This window comes from Sus scrofa, chromosome 6 (assembly GCF_000003025.6).
Source record: "Sus scrofa isolate TJ Tabasco breed Duroc chromosome 6, Sscrofa11.1, whole genome shotgun sequence".
Classification (NCBI taxonomy): domain Eukaryota; kingdom Metazoa; phylum Chordata; class Mammalia; order Artiodactyla; family Suidae; genus Sus; species Sus scrofa.
Window position 1 is genome coordinate 69,352,032 of NC_010448.4, and position 12,179 is coordinate 69,364,210.

Below are 12,179 nucleotides of genomic sequence, written 5' to 3' on the forward strand. Positions count from 1 at the left end.
CGGATCATTAACCCACTGAGCAAGGGCAGGGACCGAACCCGCAACCTCATGGTTCCTAGTCGGATTCATTAACCACTGCGCCACGACAGGAACTCCTATCAAACACGTTTTTACATCAGTGGCCAGAGCCTACCCATCCCGCGAGGAGTCAAGCAAAGCGTGGATACACCTCCCCTGTGTAGCCAGGTCCTATCCAGGGAGGCAGAGGTTTCCAGAGCTTCCCCAGACAGCGTCTGTGAATTCATACATGCAGACACATGCCCACATTCTCGCCCACTCACACCCCCCTGAACTGTATTCACCCGACACACATTAAGCGCCACTGTCACTCCACCCCCTCCTGCCCGCCATTCCCAGAAGAAGAAAGGGGGTCAGCTCTGGGAGGACAGCTGGTGGACACAGTACGTGTCAGCGAATGTGGCATGCATGCTCTGCTGAGGGTGGGCATGTCCATGTGTGTGCATCTTTTGCAGGAGGGGCCCTCCCATCTATACTCTGTCTGGAGATGCTGCATGGCCATGCCTGCTTCAGTTGGTCCACACCCAGTGCAAACACTGGCCCCTTGTGAGCACTGTCTTTATGCTACACGCAGTCTGGACAACCATACACAGCCCTGGCACTAGCGTATATGGGTCAACAGCTCTTCCTGCCGAGGAGGCAACGAGGTAATCTGGTCACTAAGCTGGGCAGGATCCATACACCTAAGAGCATTCCAGCATCCATGAGGCTGTCTGAACCGGGGGTGCTTCTGTGAGGCCTGACTCTCAAGTTTAAATTTCTGTTCCACTTTTCCCGAAGACTTGGAAGATTTTCTGTTCCTTGTCCAAAACCCTTCCAAATCACATATACAACTAGTTTAAAATCAAGGCATGACCCACAGCTTCAACTTCTGATGCAAAAGCCCAAGACAAATAGGCTGTAAGGATTCCTCAAATACCAAGTGATCTATGAATTAGAGATCTTACCATTTTTTAACATAACCATATAAGGAAATATTCCACAGTTAAATATGTTGCTTACCAATGCTGACATACTAGCAAATTTTACCAAATAAAAACAACAATTTTACACTGGCACAAAAAACCTCTTATACAGTATTAGCAGCCCCACTGACCTAGTTACCTAATACATAGACAAGTATGACATCTTACACTGCTTGCCAAACCAACAAGTTAGTTACACAAACCACAATTCCAAACAAAACTCCAATCTAGTAAATATATTTCATGTGTCAGCATGTTTGAGTTATTTGTGGTCGAACACTCATTAAAGTGACTTAAGCAATCTTAACCATTTTCTAACACTCAAATGCTCATTCCTCCTTTGTCATTTAAAAAAACACTAGAACTCGAAGTTTCTGATGTGGCCCAGGGGAAAGGAATCCAACTAGGAACTATGAGGTTGCCTGTTCGATCCCTGGCCTCTATCAGTGGGTTAAGGATCCGGCGTTGCCCTGAGCTGTGGTATAGGTCACAGACGTGGCTTGAATCCTGCGTTGAGGTGGCTGTGGTATAGGCCAGCAGCTACAGCTCCAATTCGACCCCTAGCCTGGGAACCTCCATATGCTGCAAGTGTGGCCCTAAAAATCAAAAACAAACAAACAAACCAAAACACTAGAACAAGAAACAAAGCACAAGCCAATGGGCTCACTGAAATCACACTTAAATAGGACAAGTAAAGCGACAAATTTGGAATAACTACCAAAATATTAATAATTAACAATCACTTAACTACGATTTAAGAGGAATTTCTGGTTGTTGAAAAACCCTATGATGAACGAGAGCATAGCTTTATCAGAAACTGATTATCTCAGACAAAAGAGTATTATTTCAGGGTATGCATTTGTGTGTGTGATGAAGTTCACAGCTATGTTACATTAATGACTCACTTAAACATCTGAATCTTCTGCTATCTAACCTTTAAATCAACTGCAAAAGAAGCTGCCAAAAACAGTTAGTAGAAGAGCACAAAATTCCCCAAGGAATTTGGTGTACACAACTTATTTTACTACTTAAATGTTTTTGGGATTACTGATTTGAACACATTGTTAAAGATTCAAAACTAAATTTAAAAGCAAGGGGTACTTACTAAATTCATAATAATATTCAACATACTCCGGATTTTAGAAGGGCACAGCTGATATTCGTGTGTGTGTGTGTGTGTGTGTGTGTGTGTGTATAGAGCGTCGGGCTCTATTGTACACTGCTGTACAATATTACATATGTTTGTTCTCTGTTACAGGACCTGACCGTGATCATTGTCTCACTTTTTAAAAACTTTCTGACGAACCAATAAGTCAAAGTTGAAAAAGTAACCGGTGCATTGATTTTCTGATCGGGATTACCTTTTTTGTTATGAATTAGTTCTCAGTTACTCTAGTTACCTTGAAACAAAACATTGGCAGAGAATATCCTGGACTGACATTGCCTGACTCTATTCCTGCTGAACAAATAATACATTTGAACTGTTTTCCTTTCACTGTAAAAGATCCACAACTTTAGAGATTACACTCTAAATTTTGAAAGCAAAGTGAATCAGGAATCACAATCCTAAAAGCAGCCAGTCTGGAACAGAAGATGTTTATTCTGTACTGAATCCCCCTGGCCACCGCGAACCTCTCTAACACCTCATTACATCAGAACAATTGACACTAGGTAGGATGCATGATAATAAAAATTCTTCCAGGCATTTATCAAGCAGATTATCTCTGAACCTGCACCTTGGTTTAGAAGCCTTTGAGCAGGAATTTGGCCTTCTGTGTTAATCCGTACACATCTCACATTTTCTCTTGACTTTTCATTCTAATCCAGAGAAGAGATTATCTCACCAGAATTAGCTTTATGTTTATATGACTATTGAACACTATGCAACACTATTACATTGCAAAACTGAATTTGGTGAGCTCCTCTCCTACCCTTCCATCCCCGACCGGCCATCGTCATTAAATCTTGGAGGAAAAACCTCTGGGTCCAGTGCTGGGATTTTTCTTTTCTGTAGGGTAGGTCTATCTGACTACCTACTAATGATGCGGGAAAGTTTTTAAAAACTGCCAGTATATGTAGAGTTTCCAACACCAAGAACCCAAATAAACACCCTTATTTTGTTTAGTATTTCAAGACAAACTGTACTCATAAAAGACAGAGTGTCCTTGGAAGTCACAATGTATAAATACTTCTAATAATAGAACAAATTAATGTCAAGACAGCCAATAGCATAAAAAGCCTCGATGCAAGCATGCCTGTCAAAGGGCATCTGTATTAGCAGCTCAGGGAAGTGGCATTTGCAGAAAAGCACAACTGTGTTCAAAAGAAAATCATTAGGCCTCAGTCGTTAGTCCCCTCCCCCACCCTCTTCCTTGGGATCCTTCATAGCAATGAACCAATAGGAGGTCCTATTCTGCAACCCATACTTTCGCGCCAGCCTCCATCCTTGGTCCGGGGCTGGGTTTAACCCAGGTGTACTCTTCTCAGCCTATTCCCTGCCCAGTGTTCCAGGAAGCCTCTACATTAGCCCCCAAAGCAGAGGGCCAGATCTTTCCTCATAATCCCTACTTACAAAACAATACAAAAAACATAGATAGCTCAACAGCTAGCATACCTGGCTATCAAACCTTCTGACCACGAATACAAACATTCCAGCCACAACTACAAACTAATACACAATATAAACATACATACACTTCACCAACCATCAACCTCAAATACAATCTCTATTATCTTGCCTGAGACAATCTACTTCCACCTAGAAAAGACAACCCTGGCCACATTCACTACCCTAAGAGTCAACTGAACAAATCACTGTTCCCAACAAAGTCAGGGGCAAGGAGGAATACGAAAGCTGACATATAATGAGGGCTTTTACCTTTAAATACACAAAAAAGAAAGAGCAGTAGAAACCAGGCCTGCAAAGGGAGAAAAGGGCGGAGGACAAGAGGAGTCTCTGAACATGTTCCTGAGTGTCCTTTAGTTTCCAATGTACTCTTCTGCCTCTTACAAGGTTGCAAAAAAGGCCAGACAGGAGATGGGTGAGAGAAAGCTGAAGAAAAGCACCCACCCTTCCCCCACCTCCTCTCCCCTCTCCCCAAAAGAGCTGTGTTTGTGCAAACCTAGTCCCAAATATGGGAGAGAGAGAATGAATGTGTGTATGAAAGAACAATGAGCCCTCTGCCTGGTATTGTGTGTGTGTGTGTGTGTGTGGTGTGTGTGCGTGCCTCTGCCTCTTTTCCCTTAGACCTCAACAACAACAGGGAGAGCTGGAAGCCAGCTTTCCATCCAGCCTAGGCCATCAAAATCTAAACTGGTTTATAATTTAAGGTGGAATTAACCCTGCAAGCAAATCCAGGGAAGGAAAGAGATTCCCAAAGATGATTTTATTATTGTATAGATCCATCCTCTCTCCCCTCCCCCAACAGACTGAGCCTAAAGAAACCAGAGTACCCCAACAAAAAGGTCTCCCTTTAAATGGAAAGCAAGTATCAAAAATGTTACAAATCTAAACAGAGGATGCATTAATTTGTGTTACATTACAATGTCTGTTTTGCAATTCACCAAGTTTCCCTTTTACTAGTTAGCTTTTTTGTGTTTAAAAAATTGCGCTGGAGAAAGCTATTTCAGGTTCATACAAAACTACTTTCTAAATGTACCTCAAAATAGCAACACATACTGAAACATTTAAAGCACCCAGTTTCTCAAGGACACATTTTGTTTAAATCAATGTTTGAAGTCTGTAATCCAGAAAAATTGTAAGCAAACCTTGGAAAAGAGGCAGAGGAAAATGACAATTCGACAATGAATCATTTTGTTTTCCTTTCAACAACTTCTCAAGCAACCAGTTTCAAAGGAAACCTGCAATACTCCCCCCCCCTTCCAACACACACACACACACACACACACACACACACACACACACCTATGTAAAACTACTTTTTCCTCTTTCCAAAGAAATGATAGCAAGAATCCTATTCGGCTGCAAATGATTTTTGGTTTTAAAATTCAAGAACCACACAGAGCAGAGAGCTAGCGATTACGAACACAAAGAATCTTCCCCTAATGTGAAAATGATACTTTAAGAGAAGTCCTTCCCCAAGACCCCCAAATCCACAAACATTCAAGAAATTCACAGTCTGGGTCCTGGACCTCCTCCCTCCCCCTCCCCGCCCCAGTTCAGCCTATAATTTAGTCACATGAAACAGTTTAACCTCAGACAAGTCAAACGAGAGCACGAAAAAGCAGCAAAGAGCGAGCCGGGGTCAGCAGGCGAGAGGAACAGTCACCTGGCCCGGACAGGGCCCAGCGACCCAGGCCCTTTATTCCCGTCCCTCCGGGCCGTGCGCGGCCCCCACCCCGGCCCGGGGCTCCCACGCCGCCCCCCTCGGCCCGCCCCACGCCCGTGCCCAGGACTGGGGGTCACAACAGCGGGCAGACGCCGCGCGCGGGCAAGTTGGAGACTTACCTCCCCCGGATGCGCTAGACCATCAATGGAGGTGTGTTCGGCCGGCTCCCGGGAAAGCGGGGGACGGGGCGGGGGGCCCGCGGGGCTGGGGCCGAGGACCGGCCGGCCGCGGGGACAGAGCCGGGGGCTGCGGGGGCTTCCCTCCCGTGACCTTTCGTGCGGGCTCCACCAGGCTGCCCGCTCGCTCCGCGCTCGGCCAATCCTTCAGGAGCGGGAGCCCAGAGCATGTCTGGTTTTGTTTCTCTGAGGGCGAGGGGGCTCCCGCAGGATGATGGTGATTTTCTTTTTTCCCCTCAACTAGGAGAGAAAACGAGGCAGAGACAATGTGGAAGACGAGCGAGCGGAGAGGAGTGGGGAGGCGGAGGCTGGGGCGAGACCCGAGCGGGGCGAGCGTCTCGGGCGAGCGGGAGGAAGAGGAGGCTGGGAGCGCGGGGGAAGGCTCGCGAGCGTCTGTGGGAGCAGCGGCGCCTCGGCGATGGTGGCCGAGCCGCGGCGGGGCTGCTGCACCGACCCACCGCCCACTCCGCGCTCGGGCCCAGCCCACCTCGCAGTATCGCGCCGCCCTATTGGCGCGTCCCGGAGTGACGCGAGCGGAGGCAGGGCCAATGGGAGGCGGAGGGCGGGTGGAAGGGCGGGACTTCTTTTCGCTCGCGCTCAGTCTTCTGTCTTTTTTTTTTTTTTTTCCCCCCTCTTTCTAATAAAATGAGCAGAGGAGAAGGAGGGGAGCGGCCGAGCTCTGGAGACGCCGCGGCCAGGCTCAAGCGCGCGCCCCAGGCGGCGGCGGCTGGGCGGTGGGTAGGGCTCCCCGCTGGCCACGTCTTTGTGCGGGGCCCGGGCCGCGGCACTCAGCGGGCAGGTCCCAGGGGCCGGATTGGCCGGAGTCCAGTTGTCCTGTTATTACCAGGGTCATGATTTGCCTTTTCAGCCACTGAAGACGCGGCTTCGTATTCCTGGGGGGACATAGAGTGGATTTGAACGATTTGCTCAGACTCTTTCGAAATTGAAAAATAAGTATATGGCAAAAGATTAAGAAAGAGAAAAAAGAAATTGGGAAATTGCACTGCTTATTTGAAATGAATTGTAAAGATGAAATGCCTGAAAAGTCTCATCGAGGAATAAAGAAAGGATACAGACTCAGAATTTCAGAAAGAGAGGCATGTACATAACTCTGCCATAAGTTTGAAAAAAAAAGTCTAAAAAAAAAGGTAAAAAATCCAAGTATCACCTTTTCTTTGAGAAATAGTGTATTGTGTCTCACTTCCCCAAACGGGTAATCACAGGGTCTGCGATGCTATAAAGGGAGTGAGGGGCAGGCCAAATGCTCATATTCTATTTTGTAATAATTTATAGGATTGAAGGGTTTGGAAATTTCAATTATGATTCGCAGTTTTTGAAATGCATGTCATGTTTATTGAGTTCTTTCACAGACCCTGGCATGAATCCAAGGTGAATCATCAACCTATTGTTGGTTTGTTAATATACTGTAAATGCTTATTGGTGTCCTTACACCACACACTCTTCCTGAAGGAGTTCAGTTCTGTGTATAATAGAATAATTAAGGGATAGCGCATAGCGCAAAATACTCCACTCATCTATTTGAAATAAAGGGGTAATTTTCTCTTTGGAATATCTATTCAGATTACAATTTCCACATCCAACGGTTTAAAAATAACAGGACTGGTCGGTATTATTGGACCGTGACCCAAGAGATCTAAAATCAAATGGGTCTCTGCCATTATCTTTCTGGGTAACTTTCAGCAGGAAAAATCCTTTCTGCTGCAATTTCTTCAGCTATGAAATGGGAAAACTAGTTAATGCCACCTTATCTAATAATGTGAGAACTGAATTTTACAGCACAATAAATTCAGTAAACAGCTCTCGACATTGTAGATACAGATGAAACTGTACCACGTCAGTGTGGAAATCACGAAGGGTAAAGAGCATTAGTTAGGTGGCTTCAGTTTCCATCAAAGTCCACGTTTACAGGGGCACTATTTCTAATAAAGGTTCAGCTCTGTGGTGGAGGAGTGGACAGCTGTTCCAAGAGAATGCCTGTGCCTCTGTGGATCGTGCAGTGCCACTCAGCAGGGAAGAGAGGTTCTCAAGCTCAGGAACCTATCTTTACCACAGTATTAGGCACTGACATCGTTTTCATTTGTTTTTTAAGTGTAGATGTAGAAATCTTGAAATTCCACATCATAATAAAACCACCTATTATGGTACTGGGCCCAAATTTAGCAAACTAGACCTGTTTAACTAGAACAATCCCATTCAAGAATTGTTGTCCAGCCATAAAGCCAGAAAATACAGGCTTCCTTCCAAAGAACTGAGAGGCTGATAAGGTAATAACAATATACCGTAATAAGAACGATTAAGCCATTGATGGAAAGCTTATTATATCCAAAACGCCAGGCAAAGCATGTTGCTTTCTTTGGAGTTCCCGTCGTGGCACAGTGGTTAACGAATCCAACTAGCAACCATGAGCTTGCAGGTTCGATCCTTGGCCTTGCTCTGTGGGTTAAGGATCCGGCGTTGCTGTGAGCTGTGGTGTAGGTTGCAGCCGCGGCTCGGATCCCACATTGCTGTGACTGTGGTGTAGGCCGGCAGCTGTAGCTCTGATTGGACCCCTGGCCTGGGAACCTCCATATGCTGTGGGAGTGGCCCTAGAAAAGGCAAAAAGACAAAAAAAAAAAAAAAAAAAGCATGTTGCTTTCTTAGCCCACTTACTGCTGACAGCAGCCAATAAAGTGTGTTATTATCATCTCTATTTTAAAGGTCAAGAAACTGGGGCTTGGAATTCCCGTTGTGGCTCAGTGGTAACGAACCCGACTAGTATCTATGAGGACATGGGTTCAATCCCTGGCCTCGCTCTGTGGGATAAGGATCAGCATTGCCATGAGGCGTGGTGTAGGTCACAGACATGGCTTGGATCAGTCGTTGTTGTGGCTGTGGTGTAGGCCGGCAGCTGCAGCTCTGATTTGACCCCTAGCCTGGGAACTTCCATATGCCAAGTGTGCGGCCCTAAAAAGACAGAAAAAGAAAGAAAGAAAGAAACTGGGGCTTAGAGAAGTTAAATAACTTGCTCAAGGTGAAAGAGTTCAGACATCCAGTGGGGCTTTTTCCCACAATGAAATTAGAAAAAGTTTCCTTACTCTTTTCAGCAAAGCTTTAGGACATGGGGATCACTTAACCAAATCTGAAAACATCAGAAAAGACTTTTGTTATTTTCTGTATCTTACTACGCTAGAAGTGATTTTATTTTGCATACAGAAGTCACAGCAGAGATGTAGTACCATTATTTAAAAGAATCCAGGAGTTCCTGTTGTGGCTCAGCAGTAATGAACCTGACTAGTATCCATGAGGATGCAGGTTCAATCCCAAGCCTCGATCAGTGGTTTAAGGATCCTGCACTGCAGTGAGCTGTGGGGTAGGTCAAAGACGTGGCTCGGATCCCGTGTTGCTGTGGCTGTGGTGTAGGCCGCAGCTAACAGCTCCAATTCAACCCCTGGCCTGGGAGACTCCACATGCCACAGGTGGCCCTAAAAAGCAAAAAAAAAGAATCCAAGGGAGGAGTTCCTGTCGTGGCACAGCTAAAATGAATCCGACTAGGAACTATGAGGTTTTGGGTTGAATCCCTGGCCTAGCTCAGTGGATTAAGGATCTGGGGTTTCTGTGATCTGTGGTGTAGGTCACAGATGAGGCTCGGATCTGATGTTGCTGTGGATGTGGTGTAGGCCAGCGGCTGTAGCTCCGATTTGACCCCTAGCCTTGGGGAAACTCCATATGCTGTGGATGCAGGCCTAAAAAAGCAAAAAAAAAAAAAAAAAAAAAAAAAAAAGTGATGTTGAGCAACCAGACAGCTACGTGGGAAAACAAGAACAACACAGTAAAAAAAATGTTTTTAGGAGTTCCTGTCGTGGCGCAGTGGTTAACGAATCTGACTAGAAACCATGAGGTTGCAGGTTCGATCCCTGCCCTTGCTCAGTGGGTTAACGATCCGGCATTGCCGTGAGCTGTGGTGGAGGTCGCAGATGTGGCTCGGATCCCGTGTTGCTGTGGCTCTGGCGTAGGCTGGCAGCTACAGCTCCGATTCGACCCCTAGCCTGGGAACCTCCATATGCCGAGGGAGCTGCCCAAGAAAAGACAAAAAAAAAAAAATGTTTTTAACTAGATTCCTATTAGTCCTAATTCCCCCCCAATTATAAATGGATTTTTTTTGGGGGGGGGCCACTGTGGAGGCCAGGGATCAAATGCAAATCCTCATGGATACTAGTCGAATTTGTTTCTATGGTGCCACAACGGGAACTCCACTAGTGGATATTTTTAAATGTAAAAAGTGAAATCACTGAAGTACTATTTCTTAGGTTCAATTTATTGGTGTTCATTTTATTATTGTCCTCTATAACCTATGTATAAATTATGTTTCTCTTTCTATATGTATATTTTAAGATTTTTTTTTTTTTTTTTTTTTTTTTTTTTTTTTTTTTTTTTTTTTTTTTTTATTTTATTATGTTACCCTACAACCTATGGTTATACAACTCACGCCTCTTCCATAAAAAAATATGTCTAGTATTTTAAGATTTTTTTTTTAATGAAACTATGAAAGTATAAAGGGGTACTAAAACTTTTTCAAATCATGGGTTGAGGAAGTTCTCTCTAAGCATGAGAGGAAACCAAGAAGTAAGTCATAAAGGAAAAATACCAATAAATTTTAATGCATAAATATTTTATATCTCTTTAAGGCATAAAAAAACCCACCGTAACAGTACAAGGAACAACCAACCTAAGGAAAATATTTTCAACACCTGTAATAAAGGGCTAACAAAGAGCTCTCACAAATTTGTAAGGAAAAAAAATCAATGGAAAAACAGATAAAATATATGAACAAAGAATCTCAGAAAAAAATTGTTCAATAAACATGTAATGTATTCATAATGAAATGAATGCAAATTTAAATTACCTCTTAGAAAGTTTTTTTTAATGATTTTTATTCTTTTCATTATAGCTGGTTTACAGTGTTCTGTCCATTTTCTGCTATACAGCAAAGTGACCCAGTCACACATACATATATACATTCTTTTTTCCACATTATCCTCCATCCTGCTCCATCATAAGTGACTAGTGCTAAACAGAATATAGTTCCCAGTGCTATACAGCAGGATCTCATTGCTTATCTGTCCCAAAGGCGAAATTTGCATCTATTAACCCCAGATTCCCAGTCCATCCCACTCCCTCCCCCTCCCCCAGGAGTTTTTTGGTTTTGTTTTTGTTTTTAACTTCATATATTCAGTATTGATGAGGATATAGGAAAACAGGCACCCTGATGAAGTGTTGGTAAAAATGTCATCATTCCATTTTTTAGAACACAATTTGGCACCATTTATGAAAATGTTAAATATACCCATACTCTTTGAGCCAGTGATTCTGTTCTAGAAAGCCACCCTACAAATAATATTGCACAAGTGTACAAGAATATATACAAAAGACTCAAAACAGTATAACAGTGAAAACCCATAAAGAGCCAAACATCCACGAAACAAAAAAGATTTAAATAGGAGTTCCCGTCGTGGCTCAGTGGTTAATGAATCCGACTAGGAACCATGAGGTCGAGGGTTCGATTCCTGGCCTCGCTCAGTGGATTGAGGATTTGGCATTGCCATGAGCTGTGGTGTAGGTCAAAGACTTGGCTTGGATCTGCTGTGGTTGAGGCGTAGGCTGGCGGCTACAGCTCCGATTAGACCCCTAGCCTGGGAACCTCCATTTGCCCCAGGAGCTGCCATAGAAATGGCAAAAAGACCAAAAAAAAAAGATTTAAATAAACGATGGTACAAACATGCAATGGAATGCCTTACAATTTTCAAAAAGAATGAGGTAAATCTGAATTGATGAAGAGAGCCAGCATTCAGAGTTAAACGAAAAAAGCCAGTCACAGATCAATTACATGAAGTATAATTCTATTTGGGTTTGGTTTTGTTTGGCGGGGAGGGGGGGGGTTGGGGTTGGGGTTTTGCTGTTGTTTTGGTTTGTTTTGTTTGGCCATGCCTGAGGCAGGTGAAAATTCCCAAGTATTGAATCCACTCCACCCCAGCAACCTGAGCCACAAGTCCTTAACTCACTACAGCACCCGGGCACATCCCTATTTGTATTTTTATAAGGACAGATTTGTTTTGTTTTGGTTTGGGTTTGGTTTTTTGTCTTTTTAGGGCCACACCCATGGCTAGGGGTCCACTCAGAGCTGTAGCTGCCAGCCTACACCACAGCCACAGCAACCCAGGATCTGAGCCGCATCTGCACAGCTCAGGGCAACGCCGGATCCCTAACCCACTGAGCGAGGCCAGAGATGGAACCCGAAACCTCATGGTTCCCAGTCCGATTCATTTCTGCTGTGCCACACGGGAACTCCTAAAAGGACAAATTTGTCTGGGCTTCAATACATCTAGAGACATTTTCACCAGCAAAGTGTTTACAGTAAGTCCACTGGGCCTGAAACAGCGAGTGAGGAGGGAACAGCAGACTGACTTTTGACTTCATTCAATTCTGTTCTATTTAATTTTTATCTTTTCATATCAATCATGTATCATTTTTATAATTAAAAAAAAGAATTCAAATTCTTTGAACATATGGCCAGTAACTAGCCTTCATAATTCACCAGAAGTACTCAAGCTTTAGAACAAGTAAGTTATTTTCCCCTAAAATGCCTTAAGCAAAACTCTGGTACTTTATCAAGC

The 12,179-nt window shown here is 44.1% G+C and overlaps 1 protein-coding gene across 1 annotated transcript; it reads left to right on the forward strand.

Moving 5' to 3' along the window:
* LOC110261387 lies at nucleotides 258-6,369 on the forward strand. The gene is made up of 4 exons (XM_021097591.1): nucleotides 258-440; nucleotides 593-665; nucleotides 5,203-5,482; nucleotides 5,753-6,369. The coding sequence occupies exons 1-4, from the start codon at nucleotides 258-260 to the stop codon at nucleotides 6,147-6,149; spliced, it is 933 nt and encodes a 310-aa protein (XP_020953250.1). The 3' UTR covers nucleotides 6,150-6,369.

Bases quoted from the DNA above. Each gene is read 5' to 3' on its own strand.
- LOC110261387 (XM_021097591.1), top strand. From the start codon at position 258: ATGCCCACATTCTCGCCCACTCACACCCCCCTGAACTGTATTCACCCG. The intron at 441-592 runs GTGGGCATGTCC...TGCTACACGCAG, and splicing joins GCATGCATGCTCTGCTGAGG to TCTGGACAACCATACACAGC. The intron at 5,483-5,752 runs GTGTGTTCGGCC...CCCCTCAACTAG, and splicing joins GCGCTAGACCATCAATGGAG to GAGAGAAAACGAGGCAGAGA.